At 46.2% G+C, this 22049-nt stretch overlaps 1 protein-coding gene across 11 annotated transcripts in view; it reads right to left on the bottom strand.

Moving 5' to 3' along the window:
- Positions 1–22049, bottom strand: part of LOC110500891 (actin filament-associated protein 1) — a 141183-nt gene that overhangs the window by 34965 nt on the left and 84169 nt on the right. For all 11 annotated transcript variants that reach the window (XM_090214882.1, XM_036958234.2, XM_090214880.1 and 8 more), the window contains exon 4: positions 74–182. In XM_090214882.1, the coding sequence (XP_090071008.1) occupies positions 74–182 (109 nt within the window). The remainder of the gene's footprint in view (positions 1–73; positions 183–22049) is intronic.

Below are 22049 nucleotides of genomic sequence, written 5' to 3'. Positions count from 1 at the left end.
TGTGTGTGTGTGTGTGTGTGTGTGTGTGTGTGTCTTAGTCACATGTATGTGTGCCTATATTTTGTAAACTCACTGGAAGTGATGTATTCTGGGGCTTTTCCAGGACTGAGGGGGACGGCCTCTTCATAGTATCCCTCTGGGAGAGAGCAGCTGGGGAGAGGAGGAGGCCCGTTGTCTGGAGGCTGGATGAAACACAGGGAGAGAGAGAGGCACTGGGTTAGCTTGTACAGTAGTGTGTTCACATCCACCTCACACACACACACACACAGAGAGAGAGAGAGAGATTGTACATTGTTAAAACACTGTATATATATATATAATATGACATTTGTAATGTCTTTATTGTTTTGAAACTTCTGTATGTGTAATGTTTACTGTTAATTTTTATTGTTTATTTCACTTTATATATTCACTTTATATATTATCTACCTCACTTGCTTTGGCAATGTTAAAACATGTTTCCCATGCTAATAAAGCCCCTTGAATTGAATTGAATTGACGTGACAGACAGACAGAGAGAGAAGTAAAAGAGAAGGAGTAGGATGGAAAATAACACTTATTTGTGTTTGTTTACTCGACTCCCCTTAGCTAGCTAGGGCGTGAGGATCAACTACCTCACTGACGTGATGCATCTTGGCCGGCGCTACTACGCACCGGGGTCTTTGCGTTCAGCTCTTAAAATAACATAATTGCGGCAATAAAATGTTTATCTCATAATCTCTCCAAGCGCATGGAAATAAATATCTTCTCCGTTGACATTCAATGCAGTGATTTGAGTGGTCCCAGAGCTGGTTTTCACCCAGAAAGAGAGAGAATACAAAGAGAGTTTTCTGCTGATGAGCGATAACTTGGGTTGGAAAATAGCTTCTTATGGGCCTTTGGGGTGTTAACACTCTCTGAGGTTCTCTTTAGGGTGGTGTTAACACTCCCTGAGGTTCTCTTTAGGGTGGTGTTAACACTCCCTGAGGTTCTCTTTAGGGTGGTGCTAACACTCTCTGAGGTTCTCTTTAGGGTGGTGTTAACACTCTCTGAGGTTCTCTTTAGGGTGGTGTTAACACTCCCTGAGGTTCTCTATAGGGTGGTGTTAACACTCTCTGAGGTTCTCTTTAGGGTGGTGTTAACACTCTCTGAGGTTCTCTTTAGGGTGGTGTTAACACTCTCTGAGGTTCTCTTTAGGGTGGTGTTAACACTCCCTGAGGTTATCTTTAGGGTGGTGTTAACACTCTCTGAGGTTCTCTTTAGGGTGTTGTTAACACTCTCTGAGGTTCTCTTTAAGGTGGTGTTAACACTCGCTGAGGTTCTCTTTAGGGTGGTGTTAACACTCTCTGAGGTTCTCTTTAGGGTGGTGTTAACACTCTCTGAGGTTCTCTTTAGGGTGGTGTTAACACTCTCTGAGGTTCTCTTTAGGGTGGTGTTAACACTCTCTGAGGTTCTCTTTAGGGTGGTGTTAACACTCTCTGAGGTTCTCTTTAGGGTGTTGTTAACACTCTCTGAGGTTCTATTTAGGGTGGTGTTAACACACTCTGAGGTTCTCTTTAGGGTGTTGTTAACACTCTCTGAGGTTCTCTTTAGGGTGGTGTTAACACTCTCTGAGGTTCTCTTTAGGGTGGTGTTAACACTCTCTGAGGTTCTCTTTAGGGTGTTGTTAACACTCTCTGAGGTTCTCTTTAGGGTGGTGTTAACACTCTCTGAGGTTCTCTTTAGGGTGGTGTTAACACTCTTTGAGGTTCTCTTTAGGGTGGTGTTAACACTCTCTGAGGTTCTCTTTAGGGTGGTGTTAACACTCTCTGAGGTTCTCTTTAGGGTGGTGTTAACACTCTCTGAGGTTCTCTTTAGGGTGGTGTTAACACTCTCTGAGGTTCTCTTTAGGGTGGTGTTAACACTCTCTGAGGTTCTCTTTAGGGTGGTGTTAACACTCTCTGAGGTTCTCTTTAGGGTGGTGTTAACACTCCCTGAGGTTCTCTTTAGGGTGTTGTTAACACTCTCTGAGGTTCTCTTTAGGGTGGTGTTAACACTCTCTGAGGTTCTCTTTAGGGTGGTGTTAACACTCTCTGAGGTTCTCTTTAGGGTGGTGTTAACACTCTCTGAGGTTCTCTTTAGGGTGTTGTTAACACTCTCTGAGGTTCTCTTTAGGGTGGTGTTAACACTCTCTGAGGTTCTCTTTAGGGTGGTGTTAACACTCTCTGAGGTTCTCTTTAGGGTGGTGTTAACACTCTCTGAGGTTCTCTTTAGGGTGGTGTTAACACTCTCTGAGGTTCTCTTTAGGGTGGAGTTAACACTCTCTGAGGTTCTCTTTAGGGTGGTGTTAACACTCTCTGAGGTTCTCTTTAGGGTGTTGTTAACACTCTCTGAGGTTCTATTTAGGGTGGTGTTAACACACTCTGAGGTTCTCTTTAGGGTGTTGTTAACACTCTCTGAGGTTCTCTTTAGGGTGGTGTTAACACTCTCTGAGGTTCTCTTTAGGGTGGTGTTAACACTCTCTGAGGTTCTCATAGGGTGTTGTTAACACTCTCTGAGGTTCTCTTTAGGGTGGTGTTAACACTCTCTGAGGTTCTCTTTAGGGTGGTGTTAACACTCTTTGAGGTTCTCTTTAGGGTGGTGTTAACACTCTCTGAGGTTCTCTTTAGGGTGGTGTTAACACTCTCTGAGGTTCTCTTTAGGGTGGTGTTAACACTCTCTGAGGTTCTCTTTAGGGTGGTGTTAACACTCTCTGAGGTTCTCTTTAGGGTGGTGTTAACACTCTCTGAGGTTCTCTTTAGGGTGGTGTTAACACTCTCTGAGGTTCTCTTTAGGGTGGTGTTAACACTCCCTGAGGTTCTCTTTAGGGTGTTGTTAACACTCTCTGAGGTTCTCTTTAGGGTGGTGTTAACACTCTCTGAGGTTCTCTTTAGGGTGGTGTTAACACTCTCTGAGGTTCTCTTTAGGGTGGTGTTAACACTATCTGAGGTTCTCTTTAGGGTGGTGTTAACACTCTCTGAGGTTCTCTTTAGGGTGTTGTTAACACTCTCTGAGGTTCTCTTTAGGGTGGTGTTAACACTCTCTGAGGTTCTCTTTAGGGTGGTGCTAACACTCTCTGAGGTTCTCTTTAGGGTGGTGTTAACACTCTCTGAGGTTATCTTTAGGGTGGTGTTAACACTCTCTGAGGTTCTCTTTGGGGTGGTGTTAACACTCTCTGAGGTTCTCTTTAGGGTGGTGCTAACACTCTCTGAGGTTCTCTTTAGGGTGGTGTTAACACTCTCTGAGGTTCTATTTAGGGTGGTGTTAACACTCTCTGAGGTTCACTTTAGGGTGGTGTTAACACTCCCTGAGGTTCTCTTTAGGGTGGTGTTAACACTCTCTGAGGTTATCTTTAGGGTGTTGTTAACACTCGCTGAGGTTCTCTTTAGGGTGGTGTTAACACTCTCTGAGGTTCTCTTTAGGGTGGTGTTAACACTCCCTGAGGTTCTCTTTAGGGTGTTGTTAACACTCTCTGAGGTTCTCTTTAGGGTGGTGTTAACACTCTCTGAGGTTCTCTTCAGGGTGTTGTTAACACTCTCTGAGGTTATCTTTAGGGTGTTGTTAACACTCTCTGAGGTTCTCTTTAGGGTGTTGTTAACACTCTCTGAGGTTCTCTTTAGGGTGGTGTTAACACTCCCTGAGGTTCTCTTTAGGGTGGTGTTAACACTCTCTGAGGTTCTCTTTAGGGTGGTGTTAACACTCTCTGAGGTTCTCTTTAGGGTGGTGTTAACACTCTCTGAGGTTCTCTTTAGGGTGGTGTTAACACTCTCTGAGGTTCTCTTTAGGGTGGTGTTAACACTCCCTGAGGTTCTCTTTAGGGTGTTGTTAACACTCTCTGAGGTTCTCTTTAGGGTGTTGTTAACACTCTCTGAGGTTCCATTTAGGGTGGTGTTAACACTCCCTGAGGTTCTCTTTAGGGTGTTGTTAACACTCTCTGAGGTTCTCTTTAGGGTGGTGTTAACACTCTCTGAGGTTCTCTTTAGGGTGGTGTTAACACTCTCTGAGGTTCTCTTTAGGGTGGTGTTAACACTCCCTGAGGTTCTCTTTAGGGTGTTGTTAACACTCTCTGAGGTTCTCTTTAGGGTGGTGCTAACACTCTCTGAGGTTCTCTTTAGGGTGGTGTTAACACTCTCTGAGGTTCTATTTAGGGTGGTGTTAACACTCTCTGAGGTTCACTTTAGGGTGGTGTTAACACTCCCTGAGGTTCTCTTTAGGGTGGTGTTAACACTCTCTGAGGTTCTCTTTAGGGTGTTGTTAACACTCTCTGAGGTTCTCTTTAGGGTGGTGTTAACACTCTCTGAGGTTCTCTTTAGGGTGGTGTTAACACTCCCTGAGGTTCTCTTTAGGGTGTTGTTAACACTCTCTGAGGTTCTCTTTAGGGTGGTGTTAACACTCTCTGAGGTTCTCTTCAGGGTGTTGTTAACACTCTCTGAGGTTATCTTTAGGGTGTTGTTAACACTCTCTGAGGTTCTCTTTAGGGTGGTGTTAACACTCTCTGAGGTTCTCTTCAGGGTGTTGTTAACACTCTCTGAGGTTATCTTTAGGGTGTTGTTAACACTCTCTGAGGTTCTCTTTAGGGTGTTGTTAACACTCTCTGAGGTTCTCTTTAGGGTGGTGTTAACACTCCCTGAGGTTCTCTTTAGGGTGGTGTTAACACTCTCTGAGGTTCTCTTTAGGGTGGTGTTAACACTCTCTGAGGTTCTCTTTAGGGTGGTGTTAACACTCTCTGAGGTTCTCTTTAGGGTGGTGTTAACACTCTCTGAGGTTCTCTTTAGGGTGGTGTTAACACTCCCTGAGGTTCTCTTTAGGGTGTTGTTAACACTCTCTGAGGTTCTCTTTAGGGTGTTGTTAACACTCTCTGAGGTTCCATTTAGGGTGGTGTTAACACTCCCTGAGGTTCTCTTTAGGGTGTTGTTAACACTCTCTGAGGTTCTCTTTAGGGTGGTGTTAACACTCTCTGAGGTTCTCTTTAGGGTGGTGTTAACACTCTCTGAGGTTCTCTTTAGGGTGGTGTTAACACTCCCTGAGGTTCTCTTTAGGGTGTTGTTAACACTCTCTGAGGTTCTCTTTAGGGTGGTGCTAACACTCTCTGAGGTTCTCTTTAGGGTGGTGTTAACACTCTCTGAGGTTCTATTTAGGGTGGTGTTAACACTCTCTGAGGTTCACTTTAGGGTGGTGTTAACACTCCCTGAGGTTCTCTTTAGGGTGGTGTTAACACTCTCTGAGGTTCTCTTTAGGGTGTTGTTAACACTCTCTGAGGTTCTCTTTAGGGTGGTGTTAACACTCTCTGAGGTTCTCTTTAGGGTGGTGTTAACACTCCCTGAGGTTCTCTTTAGGGTGTTGTTAACACTCTCTGAGGTTCTCTTTAGGGTGGTGTTAACACTCTCTGAGGTTCTCTTCAGGGTGTTGTTAACACTCTCTGAGGTTATCTTTAGGGTGTTGTTAACACTCTCTGAGGTTCTCTTTAGGGTGTTGTTAACACTCTCTGAGGTTCTCTTTAGGGTGGTGTTAACACTCCCTGAGGTTCTCTTTAGGGTGGTGTTAACACTCTCTGAGGTTCTCTTTAGGGTGGTGTTAACACTCTCTGAGGTTCTCTTTAGGGTGGTGTTAACACTCTCTGAGGTTCTCTTTAGGGTGGTGTTAACACTCTCTGAGGTTCTCTTTAGGGTGGTGTTAACACTCCCTGAGGTTCTCTTTAGGGTGTTGTTAACACTCTCTGAGGTTCTCTTTAGGGTGTTGTTAACACTCTCTGAGGTTCCATTTAGGGTGGTGTTAACACTCCCTGAGGTTCTCTTTAGGGTGTTGTTAACACTCTCTGAGGTTCTCTTTAGGGTGGTGTTAACACTCTCTGAGGTTCTCTTTAGGGTGGTGTTAACACTCTCTGAGGTTCTCTTTAGGGTGGTGTTAACACTCCCTGAGGTTCTCTTTAGGGTGTTGTTAACACTCTCTGAGGTTCTCTTTAGGGTGGTGTTAACACTCTCTGAGGTTCTCTTTAGGGTGTTGTTAACACTCTCTGAGGTTCTCTTTAGGGTGTTGTTAACACTCTCTGAGGTTCTCTTTAGGGTGGTGTTAACACTCCCTGAGGTTCTCTTTAGGGTGGTGTTAACACTCTCTGAGGTTCTCTTTAGGGTGGTGTTAACACTCTCTGAGGTTCTCTTTAGGGTGGTGTTAACACTCTCTGAGGTTCTCTTTAGGGTGGTGTTAACACTCTCTGAGGTTCTCTTTAGGGTGGTGTTAACACTCCCTGAGGTTCTCTTTAGGGTGTTGTTAACACTCTCTGAGGTTCTCTTTAGGGTGTTGTTAACACTCTCTGAGGTTCTCTTTAGGGTGGTGTTAACACTCTCTGAGGTTCTCTTCAGGGTGTTGTTAACACTCTCTGAGGTTATCTTTAGGGTGTTGTTAACACTCTCTGAGGTTCTCTTTAGGGTGTTGTTAACACTCTCTGAGGTTCTCTTTAGGGTGGTGTTAACACTCCCTGAGGTTCTCTTTAGGGTGGTGTTAACACTCTCTGAGGTTCTCTTTAGGGTGGTGTTAACACTCTCTGAGGTTCTCTTTAGGGTGGTGTTAACACTCTCTGAGGTTCTCTTTAGGGTGGTGTTAACACTCTCTGAGGTTCTCTTTAGGGTGGTGTTAACACTCCCTGAGGTTCTCTTTAGGGTGTTGTTAACACTCTCTGAGGTTCTCTTTAGGGTGTTGTTAACACTCTCTGAGGTTCCATTTAGGGTGGTGTTAACACTCCCTGAGGTTCTCTTTAGGGTGTTGTTAACACTCTCTGAGGTTCTCTTTAGGGTGGTGTTAACACTCTCTGAGGTTCTCTTTAGGGTGGTGTTAACACTCTCTGAGGTTCTCTTTAGGGTGGTGTTAACACTCCCTGAGGTTCTCTTTAGGGTGTTGTTAACACTCTCTGAGGTTCTCTTTAGGGTGGTGCTAACACTCTCTGAGGTTCTCTTTAGGGTGGTGTTAACACTCTCTGAGGTTCTATTTAGGGTGGTGTTAACACTCTCTGAGGTTCACTTTAGGGTGGTGTTAACACTCCCTGAGGTTCTCTTTAGGGTGGTGTTAACACTCTCTGAGGTTCTCTTTAGGGTGTTGTTAACACTCTCTGAGGTTCTCTTTAGGGTGGTGTTAACACTCTCTGAGGTTCTCTTTAGGGTGGTGTTAACACTCCCTGAGGTTCTCTTTAGGGTGTTGTTAACACTCTCTGAGGTTCTCTTTAGGGTGGTGTTAACACTCTCTGAGGTTCTCTTCAGGGTGTTGTTAACACTCTCTGAGGTTATCTTTAGGGTGTTGTTAACACTCTCTGAGGTTCTCTTTAGGGTGTTGTTAACACTCTCTGAGGTTCTCTTTAGGGTGGTGTTAACACTCCCTGAGGTTCTCTTTAGGGTGGTGTTAACACTCTCTGAGGTTCTCTTTAGGGTGGTGTTAACACTCTCTGAGGTTCTCTTTAGGGTGGTGTTAACACTCTCTGAGGTTCTCTTTAGGGTGGTGTTAACACTCTCTGAGGTTCTCTTTAGGGTGGTGTTAACACTCCCTGAGGTTCTCTTTAGGGTGTTGTTAACACTCTCTGAGGTTCTCTTTAGGGTGGTGTTAACACTCTCTGAGGTTCTCTTTAGGGTGTTGTTAACACTCTCTGAGGTTCTCTTTAGGGTGTTGTTAACACTCTCTGAGGTTCTCTTTAGGGTGGTGTTAACACTCCCTGAGGTTCTCTTTAGGGTGGTGTTAACACTCTCTGAGGTTCTCTTTAGGGTGGTGTTAACACTCTCTGAGGTTCTCTTTAGGGTGGTGTTAACACTCTCTGAGGTTCTCTTTAGGGTGGTGTTAACACTCTCTGAGGTTCTCTTTAGGGTGGTGTTAACACTCCCTGAGGTTCTCTTTAGGGTGTTGTTAACACTCTCTGAGGTTCTCTTTAGGGTGTTGTTAACACTCTCTGAGGTTCTCTTTAGGGTGGTGTTAACACTCTCTGAGGTTCTCTTTAGGGTGGTGTTAACACTCCCTGAGGTTCTCTTTAGGGTGTTGTTAACACTCTCTGAGGTTCTCTTTAGGGTGGTGTTAACACTCTCTGAGGTTCTCTTTAGGGTGGTGTTAACACTCTCTGAGGTTCTCTTTAGGGTGGTGTTAACACTCTCTGAGGTTCTCTATAGGGTGTTGTTAACACTCTCTGAGGTTCTCTTTAGGGTGGTGTTAACACTCTCTGAGGTTCTCTTTAGGGTGGTGTTAACACTCTCTGAGGTTCTCTTTAGGGTGGTGTTAACACTCTCTGAGGTTCTCTTTAGGGTGGTGTTAACACTCTCTGAGGTTCTCTTTAGGGTGTTGTTAACACTCTCTGAGGTTCTCTTTAGGGTGGTGTTAACACTCTCTGAGGTTCTCTTTAGGGTGTTGTTAACACTCTCTGAGGTTCTCTTTAGGGTGGTGTTAACACTCTCTGAGGTTCTCTTTAGGGTGGTGTTAACACTCTCTGAGGTTCTCTTTAGGGTGGTGTTAACACTCCCTGAGGTTCTCTTTAGGGTGGTGTTAACACTCTCTGAGGTTCTCTTTAGGGTGGTGTTAACACTCTCTGAGGTTCTATTTAGGGTGGTGTTAACACACTCTGAGGTTCTCTTTAGGGTGTTGTTAAAACTCTCTGGGGTTCTCTTTAGGGTGGTGTTAACACTCTCTGAGGTTCTCTTTAGGGTGGTGTTAACACTCTTTGAGGTTCTATTTAGGGTGGTGTTAACACTCTCTGAGGTTCTCTTTAGGGTGGTGTTAACACACTCAGTCTCTCTTTAGGGTGTTGTTAACACTCAGTCTCTCTTTGGGGTGGTGTTAACACTCTCTGAGGTTCTCTTTAGGGTGGTGTTAACACTCTCTGAGGTTCTCTTTAGGGTGGTGTTAACACTCTCTGAGGTTCTCTTTAGGGTGTTGTTAACACTCCCTGAGGTTCTCTTTAGGGTGGTGTTAACACTCTCTGAGGTTCTCTTTAGGGTGGTGTTAACACTCTCTGAGGTTCTCTTTAGGGTGGTGTTAACACTCTCTGAGGTTCTCTTTAGGGTGGTGTTAACACTCTCTGAGGTTCTCTTTAGGGTGTTGTTAACACTCTCTGAGGTTCTCTTTAGGGTGGTGTTAACACTCTCTGAGGTTCTCTTTAGGGTGGTGTTAACACTCTCTGAGGTTCTCTTTAGGGTGTTGTTAACACTCCCTGAGGTTCTCTTTAGGGTGGTGTTAACACTCCCTGAGGTTATCTTTAGGGTGGTGTTAACACTCTCTGAGGTTCTCTTTAGGGTGGTGTTAACACTCTCTGAGGTTCTCTTTAGGGTGTTGTTAACACTCTCTGAGGTTCTCTTTAGGGTGGTGTTAACACTCTCTGAGGTTCTCTTTAGGGTGGTGTTAACACTCTCTGAGGTTCTCTTTAGGGTGGTGTTAACACTCCCTGAGGTTCTCTTTAGGGTGGTGTTAACACTCTCTGAGGTTCTCTTTAGGGTGGTGTTAACACTCTCTGAGGTTCTATTTAGGGTGGTGTTAACACACTCTGAGGTTCTCTTTAGGGTGTTGTTAACACTCTCTGAGGTTCTCTTTAGGGTGGTGTTAACACTCTCTGAGGTTCTCTTTAGGGTGGTGTTAACACTCTTTGAGGTTCTATTTAGGGTGGTGTTAACACTCTCTGAGGTTCTCTTTAGGGTGGTGTTAACACACTCAGTCTCTCTTTAGGGTGTTGTTAACACTCAGTCTCTCTTTGGGGTGTTGTTAACACACTCAGTCTCTCTTTAGGGTGTTGTTAACACACTCAGTCTCTCTTTAGGGTGTTGTTAACACACTCAGTCTCTCTTTAGGGTGTTGTTAACACAATCAGTCTCTCTTTGGGGTGTTGTTAACACACTCAGTCTCTCTTTAGGGTGTTGTTAACACACTCAGTCTCTCTTTGGGGTGTTGTTAACACTGAGTTTCTCTCTGTGTGTTTAGTCTGTTTACAAATTCTACTCTTCACTGGGCTCTACATCTAAGGCCATGAGTGCTACCTGGTCAGGTGACCAGGGTTTCCCTAGCCAGGTCACATGCTCAGGTAAAAACTCAGGCCCCATTATCGGCATCATGTCGCCTGGAAGACCATCCTATAAAAAGGTCCACTTGACAACCTGCTGTAACCATGACAACGACCTCTCGCGCCAACAACAAGCGATTCCGTCTATTACCTCCGATAAAGGGGTACCCCACCCCCCCGTTTCTTCTCGTGGAAAAGTCCGCTCGAATTGTATTTTGCAGCTGCCATTGTTAGGGGAGAATCTACCACAGTTGTGAAACGGCAGTGCTACGAGCCGTTGCTCGCGGCTACACCACAAAGACAGTGAAGGACCACGTTGCCATGGCAACATGGAAATATGTGCCTAATTCATAAAAGGGAGGAGCGATAAAACAATTTCTGTGTGTTGTTTTACGGTCAGAACTGATGTGTCACTGTGTCGTGATCAAAGCATTTATACTGAACGATGCACAGTGGATTTGGGATGTGGAGCAATACTTCCAAAGGGTCAAGGTTAACCTTGACACACGTCCTGCAGGACTGGACCAGATTACTACTAGCAGTAACACCGTATGCATCCATCTAGATTGGGGTAAAGCTCAATGCAAAATCAATACGATGACTGTCAACTACACTTACTGGCCAAAAGGGAAATGGTAACTGAACAAACTTAAAGGCTGAGTTCTGATATACACACTAACATACTGCCGTAACTGAATGATGCTATGTATTGGGCCTGCGTTCTAGTAGCCACAGTCTATTTAGCTCGATGACCAGGGCGAAAGAGGACCATTAACAGTCTGCAGCCCCAACTCTCAGCCACTCTGACGAGGCCCAGCCAAACCGCAAACTGACAAACACTAACCGTTAATGACAAACACAGATGAATCGCCAACATGCTTCCTCGGTCTATCTGCATAACGTCCCATTAGCCCATGTCTTTAACCTCTAAAAGGGGGGCGTTCTACTAAGCTAACACATGGAATTGTTTTAAGATGATCATACTCTAGGTAAGAAAAAAATATTGGAAAAAAATGATTTGATAAAATAATGAATTTACTACTGTAGCCCATAGAAACGCAATGAATAACACATTCATAAAACAGACAGTCCAAAAACAAGTTGAAAAGGAATAAGGATTTTAAGTGTATGTCCTATACCTAGGAGATATGTTGTATTTAACCCCATATTTTTGTTGGCAGAAAATTACCGACATACACTATATATACAAAAGTATGTGGACACACCTTCAAATTAGTGGATTCGGCTATTTCAGCCACACCTGTTGTTGACAGGCGTATACAATCGAGCACACCACCATGCAATCTCCATAGACAAATGTCGGCAGTAGAATGGCCCGTACTGAAGAGCTCAGTGACATTCAACGTGGCACCATCATAGGATGCCACCTTTCCATCAAGTCAGTTGGTCAACTGTAAGTGTTGTTATTGTGAAGTGGAAACGTAACAATAGTCTGTCCTCGGTTGCCACACTCACTACCGAGTTCCAAACTGCCTCTGGAAGTAACGTCAGCACATGAACTGTTCGTCTTTATGAAATGGGTTTCCATGGCCGAGCAGCCGCACACAAGCCTAAGATCACTATAGGCAATGCCAAGCGTTGGACTCTGGAGCAGTGGAAACGTTCTCTAGAGCGATGAATCACGCTTCACCATCTGGCAGTCCCAATGGATGAATATGGGTTTGGCGGATGCCAGGAGAATGCTACCTGCCAGAATGCATAGTGCCAACTGTAAAGTTTGGTGGAGGAGGAATAATGGTCTGGGGCTGTTTTTCATGGTTCGAGTGAAAGGAAATCCTAACGCTACAGCATACAATTACATTCTAGATGATTCTGTGCTTCCAACTTTGTGGTAACAGTTTGCAGAAGGCCTTTTTCTGTTTCTGCATGACAATGCCCCTGCGCCCAAAGCGAGGTCCATACAGAAATGGTTTGTTGAGATCGGTGTGGAAGAACTTGACTTGACATCACGGAACCCTGACCTCAACTCCATCGAACACCTTTGGGATGAATTGGAATGCCGACTGCGAGCCATGGCCTAATCGCACAACATCAGTGCCCAAAGCAAATGGAAGCAAGTCCCCGCAGCAATGTTCAAACATCTAGTGGAAAGCCTTCCCAGAGGAGTGGAGGCTGTTATAGCAGCAAAGGGTGGACCAACTCCATATTAATGCCCATGATTTTGGAATGAGATGTTCGACAAGCAGTTGTCCACATACTTTTGGTCATGTAGTGTACTTGCATTCATTTTTTAAATGGGTACCGGGTTACCTTCGGACGAGTTCCGTGACACTTGTGGGGGTCATATTAGTTTGTAGCCCAAACGGTTTGGACGCTACAGACAGAAGTTGGCACATCGGCTGGTAGTGACTTCAGACGGGTCCCGTGGGGCTTTTCGGGGGTCGTAGAGCAAATCCTCTTCGTGAGAGTCTCATCTTTCCATAGACTGGTCATATTACTTTGTAAGGCAAACCGTTTGGACGAAGGCCGATTTATACCACTGTAGCTCGGCCATCTTCCAAGGAAGCCTGACATAGGAAGCCTGACATAGGAAGCCTGACTCTTCAAACCCTTCCTGCTTTCTTCAATACTCTCTCCATCTACACTAATGTATCTTCCCCCTCTCTCCATCTACACTCATTTATCTTCCCCCTCTCTCTCTCTCCATCTACACTCATTTATCCTCCCCCTCTCTCTCTCTTTCTCCATCTATGTACTTACTCCCTCATCTACCCTCTCTTTCCCTTCCCCATCTACCCTCCACCCTCTCCCCCCTCTCCCCCATCTACCCTCCCCTTCTCCTTCTCCCCCTTCTACCTCCCCCTCTCCCCATCTACCCTCCCCTTCTCCCTCTGCCATCTACCCTCCCTCTCTCCCTCCCCATCTACCCTCCCTCTCCATCTACCCCCTCTCTCCCACCCCATCTACCCTCTGTCTCTCTCCTCCTCCCCTCTCTCCCCCATCACCCCCCATCCCCCTTCTCATCTACCCTCCCCATCTACCCTCCCTCTCTCCCCCCATCTACCCTCCGTCTCTCTCCTCCCCCATCTACCCTCCCTCTCTCCCCCCATCTACCCTCCATCTCTCTCCTCCCCCATCTACCCTTCCTCTCTCCCCATCACCCCCTCTCCCCCATCTACACTTCCCTTCTCCCTCCCCATCTACCCTCCCTCTCTCCCCCCATCTACCCTCCCTCTCTCCCCCCATCTACCCTCCCTCTCTCCCCCCATCTACCCTCCCTCTCTCCCCCCATCTACCCTCCGTCTCTCTCCTCCCCCATCTACCCTCCCTCTCTCCCCCCATCTACCCTCCGTCTCTCTCCTCCCCCATCTACCCTTCCTCTCTCCCCCCATCTACCCTCCCTCTCTCCCCCCATCTACCCTCCCTCTCTCCCCCCATCTACCCTCCGTCTCTCTCCTCCCCCATCTACCCTCCCTCTCTCCCCCCATCTACCCTCCGTCTCTCTCCTCCCCCATCTACCCTTCCTCTCTCCCCATCACCCCCTCTCCCCCATCTACACTTCCCTTCTCCCTCTCCATCTACCATCCCTCTCTCTCCTCATCCCCCCCTCTCTCCCACTCCATCTACCCCCCCCTCTCTCTCCTCACCCCCCCCCCCTCATCTTCCCTCCCTTTCTCCATCTCTATACTCCCTTTCTCTCTCATCTATAACTAACTCAAAGACGTGGCTCCACCCCAGAACCTTATCACATTTCCTCTGGGAAACACTGCTTTGTGGTGAACTCATTTTCTGGCAAGACCACAGGCCCACTAAACTCCACAACCGCTCCCCCCACCCCTCCTAACCCGCACGAAAACTCCCCACTGCACCAAGGGAGGACAAGAGAATAAAATAAAGCTGAGCGAGTGGAACACTTCTAGACTTCTAGACTGTAAAAGGCAGAGACATGAAGAAAAGGGAGAACGAAAGAGTCCGATCTTGACAATTGAACAATAAGCTCTGTAGGCAAAATATGGCACCTCACGTCTCGACCTCGAAATACAAAAGCCGGAGGTTAGGTTTGCGTTGGTGTTGTGGGACTGTCGATGTTGGAAGGCCCTAACCTCTCAGCATTATCAGAATGAGCTCATTTCATCCGTAAAACGGTAGCAACATCAGCAACATTAATAACTCTCAAGATATGATTGTTTTAGCTCTGCGTTTTGAAACTCAATGTGAGTTACTTGAGATGGAGACGGGAGGTCGTGACCCCATCACTCTGTTATGAAATGATGTAAGAGATTAGAGGTACTCAAGGTCTGATCAAGTACTTTGGACACACACACACACCTACTTTTCAATTGTTTTCACTACCTCAACAACCAACAGCCTGTTCGTATCACACCAATAATCTGTCTTGACGAATCACACGAGCCGACTAACAGAGTGCATTGTGGTCCAAATGCATTCCAGCCTCCGATTGACCATAAACAAACAGCATCCATGAACCCCAAAGCGGTGTCGGTCCAGATGGATGTGTACGCTCTAACTAACACTGATCGTTTCCGTCTGTTCAACTTCCACAGATCTCAAAACCATCCGCGTCCTCCCATCCTGTTGTTGTCTCCCACTCATCTACCACTTAGATGTATAGAAATATTTTTTTTTACACTTGAGCTGCGCTTGACTGAGTGTGCCTGGAGGAATGAAACCAATGGGATAGGCCCGTCTGGTACTCCATTTAGGATCAATCAATAATCCCTGCTACAGATCTTCGCATTTGCTGCAAAATACAGATACCCTTAAAGCCAACAATTCTATTGTAAATTCCCATCCATCGTTTAGATCAACAGGCCTCTGCAGTTGCTGCCTTTGAACCCACCGATTCCATCCCTTCCAGGGAGAAGACAGTGTGTTATTAGGGAGCTGCAGTGAGGGAGGAAAGACCTTGGTTTGGAGACTTGACTCTATCTAGACTGGGCTGAGCTCCACATACCAGAGACCAGTCCGTCGTCCACTCTGTCTGTCTAGACTGGGCTGAGCTCCACATACCAGGGACCAGTCCGTCGTCCACTCTGTCTGTCTAGACTGGGCTGAGCTCCACATACCAGAGACCAGTCAGTCGTCCACTCTGTCTGTCTAGACTGGGCTGAGCTCCACATACCAGAGACCAGTCAGTCGTCCACTCTGTCTGTCTAGACTGGGCTGAGCTCCACATACCAGAGACCAGTCCGTCGTCCACTCTGTCTGTCTAGACTGGGCTGAGCTCCACATTCCAGAGTCCAGTGTAATTCGCTGTCTGTCTGTGTAGGAGGAGTAGTCAGTGTTGTGTCAATGTGTTTGCCGTTGTGGCAGTTTGGATGCACTGAGGGGACAGACGCAGGCCGACTCCCAGTTTGTCTAGAATAGAATAAAACTTTATTGTTTATAGAGGACATTGATACATTCACTCTCAACCGACCGCTGTCCCAACTGTGTTGGATAGATACAGTAAGTATGTATCCTGATACATTGCATGAAGTAGTCCAACAGCACAAGGAACTAATGAATGTTGGAAGACGTTCTTCTCGGCCATGGGCATTCTGAAGAGCCGGCCAGAGGGAAGTCTCACGAACTGAGGGTGTAGAGGCCGTGGAGGGGTCTCTAGGAGAAAAGGACTACATTTCCCAAGATGCTTTGGGTTTTTCTTTAGGTTGAGGGCCTATGGCTATTGTCTCTACATACATCAAGCAAGTGTAGTGTTCTGGAGGAGGGTTGATGCCAGAAGAGCCGAGCACATAGACACATGGTTCCAATCATTGAGTTGTTCATGTCAGCTATACACCTTCCAACACACTCACCTTACTAAAACAGTGTCCACACAGACAGCATTCATCTGCTCCTCTTAAATCCATGCAGGACAAACACACACGCACACACAGGCACGCACACACAGGCACGCACACACACACAGGCACACACACACACAGGCACACACACACACACAGGCACGCACACACAGGCACGGGCAGAGGTCAAGGTAAGGTCAAATTGGTCCCAGACGTCCCCGGAGATGAAAGGAACAACACAGTACCAGAGGGGTACAGCACAGTAGATACCCATCATCCTCTCTGCTGCTCCTCTCTGAGCCATGACTTTGGCCTGTCTAGCCCTCTGAGCCATGACTTTGGCCTGTCTAGCCCTCTGAGCCATGACTTTGGCCTGTCTATCTCTCTGAGCCATGACTTTGGCCTGTCTAGCTCTCTGAGCCATGACTTTGGCCTGTCTAGCTCTCTGAGCCATGACTTTGGCCTGTCTCTCTCTCTCTGAGCCATGACTTTGGCCTGTCTAGCTCCCTGAGCCATGACTTTGGCCTGTCTCTCTCTCTCTGAGCCATGACTTTGGCCTGTCTAGCTCTCTGAGCCATGACTTTGGCCTGTCTATCTCTCTGAGCCATGACTTTGGCCTGTCTATCTCTCTGAGCCATGACTTTGGCCTGTCTAGCTCCCTGAGCCATGACTTTGGCCTGTCTCTCTCTCTCTGAGCCATGACTTTGGCCTGTCTAGCTCTCTGAGCCTTGACTTTGGCCTGTCTAGCCCTCTGAGCCATGACTTTGGCCTGTCTAGCCCTCTGAGCCTTGACTTTGGCCTGTCTAGCTCTCTGAGCCATGACTTTGGCCTGTCTAGCTCTCTGAGCCATGACTATGGCCTGTCTAGTCCTCTGAGCCATGACTTTGGCCTGTCTCTCTCTCTCTGAGCCATGACTTTGGCCTGTCTCTCTCTCTCTGAGCCATGACTTTGGCCTGTCTCTCTCTGAGCCTTGACTTTGGCCTGTCTCTCTCTCTCTCTGAGCCATGACTTTGGCCTGTCTCTCTCTCTCTCTGAGCCTTGACTTTGGCCTGTCTCTCTCTCTCTGAGCCATGACTTTGGCCTGTCTCTCTCTCTCTCTCTTACCACCCAGCTGCCCCTAGCAGTTGGTTTACCACTCAGTGGCCACGGTCCAGCTGCCCCTAGCAGTTGGTTTACCACTCAGTGACCATAGTCCAGCAGCCCCTAGCTGTTGGTTTACCACTCAGTGACCATAGTCCAGCAGCCCCTAGCTGTTGGTTACCACTCAGTGACCATAGTCCAGCAGCCCCTAGCTGTTGGTTACCACTAAGTGACCATAGTCCAGCTGCCCCTAGCTGTTGGTTACCACTGTGGCCACGGTCCAGCAGCCCCTAGCAGTTGGTTACCACTGTGGCCATGGTCCAGCTGCCCCTAGCAGTTGGTTACCACTCAGTGGCCACGGTCCAGCTGCCCCTAGCTGTTGGTTACCACTGTGGCTATGGTCCAGCTGCCGCTAGCTGTTGGTTACCACTGTGGCTATGGTCCAGCTGCCCCTAGCTGTTGGTTACCACTGTGGCCACGGTCCAGCAGCCCCTAGCAGTTGGTTACCACTGTGGCCATGGTCCAGCTGCCCCTAGCAGTTGGTTACCACTGTGGCCATGGTCCAGCTGCCCCTAGCAGTTGGTTACCACTCAGTGGCCACGGTCCAGCAGCCCCTAGCAGTTGGTTACCACTGTGGCCATGGTCCAGCTGCCCCTAGCAGTTGGTTACCACTGTGGCCATGGTCCAGCTGCCCCTAGCAGTTGGTTACCACTCAGTGGCCACGGTCCAGCTGCCCCTAGCTGTTGGTTACCACTGTGGCTATGGTCCAGCTGCCCCTAGCTGTTGGTTTACCACTCAGTGGCCATGGTCCAGCTGCCCCTAGCTGTTGAAGGACGGTTAATAGTCCAATGTGTCTGAGAGAAACTCCAACCTGTCATCTACAGATTAGCCAGACATACTCATACCAGAAGCTTACACACACACACGCCTCATTCCAGTGGCTTGTGTGAAAAACCCAGGACTCTCCCCTTTCAGAACAAGCATGGAAAATGAGCCATGTTCACAGATACTGATCCTAATGTTACTCCAAAATGTTTTTATACGACCTGCCCATGTTAGTGAAACTTCAGCCTTGTACCAGTTCTCATTCTAAATGTATTATCGTTCCTGGAAATGGGAGTGGGAGACAAGTCTGTGTTTTTAGGCAGGTGTGCTCTCACATGCAGCAATAGCTGATACGCCAGTCTCGATGCTGGGTGGAGAAAACGACAATTGAGTGTTGAATAGAGCAGCGATAGGAAGCTTCCAGACCTCTACACCTCTTCCCTTCTTTCTCCAACCTCACAATGAGGTGTCAATGTGGGCAAGAGGGAAGGGAGGGAGGGGTCTGGGGCGCTAATCCTGTGATAGAGGGGGCAGAGGAGGCCCATGCTTTTGTTGGACAGCCCCCCGAAGTGTCGGTTTGGGCTGGAATGGAATGGAAGTCTAGAATGGACCGGGGATATTGTACTGGGAGTAAACTGGAATGGTGAAACAGGAACACACTCACTCGCATTCTCATTCACCTCCCGAAAACACACACCCACACACTCACTTACTTAGTTACATGGGAAGCTTGGCCTCTGCCAGCTCTCCACAGTCAGTCCTCATTCAGTTAGTTTAAGAGAGGTCTCATTCACTGTCTCAAAGACACATTCAGCTGAGATCTTAAGGCTTTGTGTTACTCTGCATCAGAGGCAGTGTGAGTTTTCACTTAGTTTCTTTATTTCGTTTGCAAGATCACATCTTAGATGGAATAGAGAAAGACTCGGCCCTGTTAAAACGATATTTGAGTGATAGAGGTTTTCCGTTCGCTCAATCCTCCGTCACGTCATCGTTATGAACGTTCAAGCTGCCCTCTACCGGTGGCGCCATAGTGGTGCCTGAAAGCGGTGATGAGCCCATTCATCCTGGACGGAGGCAAACCACTGTTTCGTCTACATCACACTATATTGCCTGGAAATACGATGACATTGCTAAAGTAGTCAAATATTTAGCAGGAAACAACTTTGCCAGCATTATCATGTCGTCAAATATTTACTTTAGACAGATGGCAATGTTGTCATTGGCTAGCAAAGTTTGTCAAAAATAGCTATCAATGCTAACATTAACATTTCTTGCACTGTACCCAATGATTTATGAAAGCTTACTTGATTGGTTGTTGTTTTACAGACGTGTTTAATACGTTTTATGTAAACAATACTAGAATAGTTATGGAAATGTTGTTGTTTTATGTAAATACTATTAGAATAGTTATAAAAATGTTGTTGTTTTATGTAAACACTATTAGAATAGTTATAGAAATGTTGTTGTTTTATGTAAACACTATTAGAATAGTTATAGAAATGTTGTTGTTTTATGTAAACACTATTAGAATAGTTATAAAAATGTTGTTGTTTTATGTAAACACTATTAGAATAGTTATAAAAATGTTGTTGTTTTATGTAAACACTATTAGAATAGTTATAGAAATGTTGTTGTTTTATGTAAACACTATTAGAATAGTTATAGAAATGTTGTTGTTTTATGTAAACACTATTAGAATAGTTATAAAAATGTTGTTGTTTTATGTAAACACTATTAGAATAGTTATAAAAATGTTGTTGTTTTATGTAAACACTATTAGAATAGTTATAGAAATGTTGTTGTTTTATGTAAACACTATTAGAATAGTTATAGAAATGTTGTTGTTTTATGTAAACACTATTAGAATAGTTATAAAAATGTTGTTGTTTTATGTAAACACTATTAGAATAGTTATAAAAATGTTGTTGTTTTATGTAAACACTATTAGAATAGTTATAGAAATGTTGTTGTTTTATGTAAACACTATTAGAATAGTTATAGAAATGTTGTTGTTTTATGTAAACACTATTAGAATAGTTATAGAAATGTTGTTGTTTTATGTAAACACTATTAGAATAGTTATAGAAATGTTGTTGTTTTATGTAAACACTATTAGAATAGTTATGGAAATGTTGTTGTTTTATGTAAACACTATTAGAATAGTTATAGAAATGTTGTTGTTTTATGTAAACACTATTAGAATAGTTATAGAAATGCACATTGTTATATTTGGTAACACTTGTTTATTGTCCCTCGACTCCAACCCCATTGGATGCATTGACCGGACGTGGGTGGAGCTATGTCCAGACAAGGGTGCAAATGATAAAACAGTCACGAAAGCTCTGACGAAGGCCGATACGTAAAGCTTCATTAAGAGCAGTGACACTAGCAAGAGCAGCGTGCAGGTTTCTCCTCTTTCTCAAAATTAGCCAGCTAAAATCCGGTGGCCTCCCTTCAATCTTAGCTAGCTATTATACTGCATCTAATGTCAATCTGGTGACATCAAAATGACAACAAATGGTTTTCCTACTAATTATTTGCCTCCTTTGAAATGGCATTGTATTTCCATGCCACTGGAATGCACTTTTGATGAAATCTTCATCCGAGCTCATTGATGATGAGTGTATTCAGTAGTATGCTCAGTTGGGCATCAGTTGAAAACAAAACATTCAAAACAACAGTGAGGAAACCTGCAACCCATGAATAGTTCAGGTGGACTTTTTCCAAACGCGTTTATATGCCTAAAGGTCCTTGAAGCTGGGTACTCTTCACGCCACGGGCCCATTCTTATTTTTAAGTGTCACTTGTCATCATTCAATTTCCTCACTGTAATACAATTTGATTCATGCCGATTTCCCGCTTGTTGTGCTGTTTCCACAGCGATGTGGGAGCCGTCTCCTCCTGCCACTGTTGTTGTTCGTTATAACCGTAAATCGCGTGTCTATGACAGAATAGTGGTGGTGAGGTCATTGCATTCAACTGTGGTTAGACCAAGCCCCACGTAGGGGAAGCCCACTGAGAAACTGAAGACTCAGCTAGTGATGGCAGGGCCAGGTTTGCCATCAACACTGCGGTATATTAAAAAACTAACACCACAAACAAATGAATAGTGATGAACTCAATGGGTGGAATGTATTAATTGGGAAGTGATTGATTCTGATCCTGGTTCACACTGTGCACGCACATCATGGATCGATTTACAACGCTGACATTGTTACACGCCAGCGATAAATGTGTTTCCCTTTTAGCTTGGAAAACATTTAGATTGGCTAAATACAGAAGGACCGGGCTTATCCAACCACAACACGCCAATTGTGACAGACCGATGGCTTTCATTTGTTGGAGTTAGCAAATCTTCTTTTCTTTCCAAACCCCACAAGGTTTTTAAAAAAAACATTTACAGACATGCAAAAAGAGTCCCTTTATGAATTTAACAAAGACCAACTCAGTACTTGGTATGGATAGGAGTGTGTGGGTGTGGGTGTGTGTGTGTGTGTGTGTGTGTGTGTAAGAGGGGAGAAGAGTGGGTGGGGTGGGGTGGGGAGAAGAGTGGGTAGGATGGGGAGAGGAGGAGGTGGGTGGGGTGGGGAAAGGAGGAGGAGAGGTGGGTGGGGAGAGGAGGAGGATGTGGGTGGGTTGGGGAGAGGAGGAGAAGGGGGTTGGGGAGAGGAGGAGGTGGGTGGGATGGGGAGAGGAGGAGGTGGGTGGGATGGGGAGAGGAGGAGAAGAGGTGGGTGGGGAGGGGAGGAGAAGGGCTGGGTGGGGAGGGGAGGAGAAGTGGTGGGTGGGTGGGGAGAGGAGGAGGTGGGTGGGGAGACGAGAAGGGGTGGGTGGGGTGAGGAGGAGAAGGGGTGGGTGGGGAGAGAAGGAGAAGGGGTGGGTGGGGAGAGGAGGAGAAGGGGTGGGGGCAGTGACACTTGCCAACATCAACACAGACGGAACTGATTTGTGTCTCAGCAGCAGGCCTGGCTATGCTTGTTTCATATTCTCCTACATAGAACCGGAATGGAGCAGCACCACTCGCAAACCCACACTCCATGCAATGTATCCGAGAGCAACTGGAACTGGGCCATTCATCTGGCTCAAAGTAATGACATCAAATGGATGAGCTGAGTCTTGTACATGTACATGCCTAACCCGGGGGGGGGGGGGCAGACAGAGGATGAGAGGACACCGAGAAAGAGAGAAAGAGAGAGAGACACAGAGACAGAGAGGGAGAGAGAGCAAAAGAGACACACATAGGGAGAGAGACACAGAGAGATAGACACAGAGAAAGAGACCAAGAGAGAGAGAAAGAGAAACAAATAGAGAGAGAGTGAGAGAGAGAGAGAGAGAGAGAGAGAGTGGGAGAGAGAGAAAGAAAG

The sequence above is a fragment of the Oncorhynchus mykiss genome, chromosome 21 (genome assembly GCF_057628025.1).
Source record: "Oncorhynchus mykiss isolate SJ-2025 chromosome 21, ASM5762802v1, whole genome shotgun sequence".
NCBI lineage: Eukaryota > Metazoa > Chordata > Actinopteri > Salmoniformes > Salmonidae > Oncorhynchus > Oncorhynchus mykiss.
The sequence above is the reverse complement of the archived record's forward strand: the minus strand, read 5'-3'. Positions and strand labels throughout refer to the sequence as shown.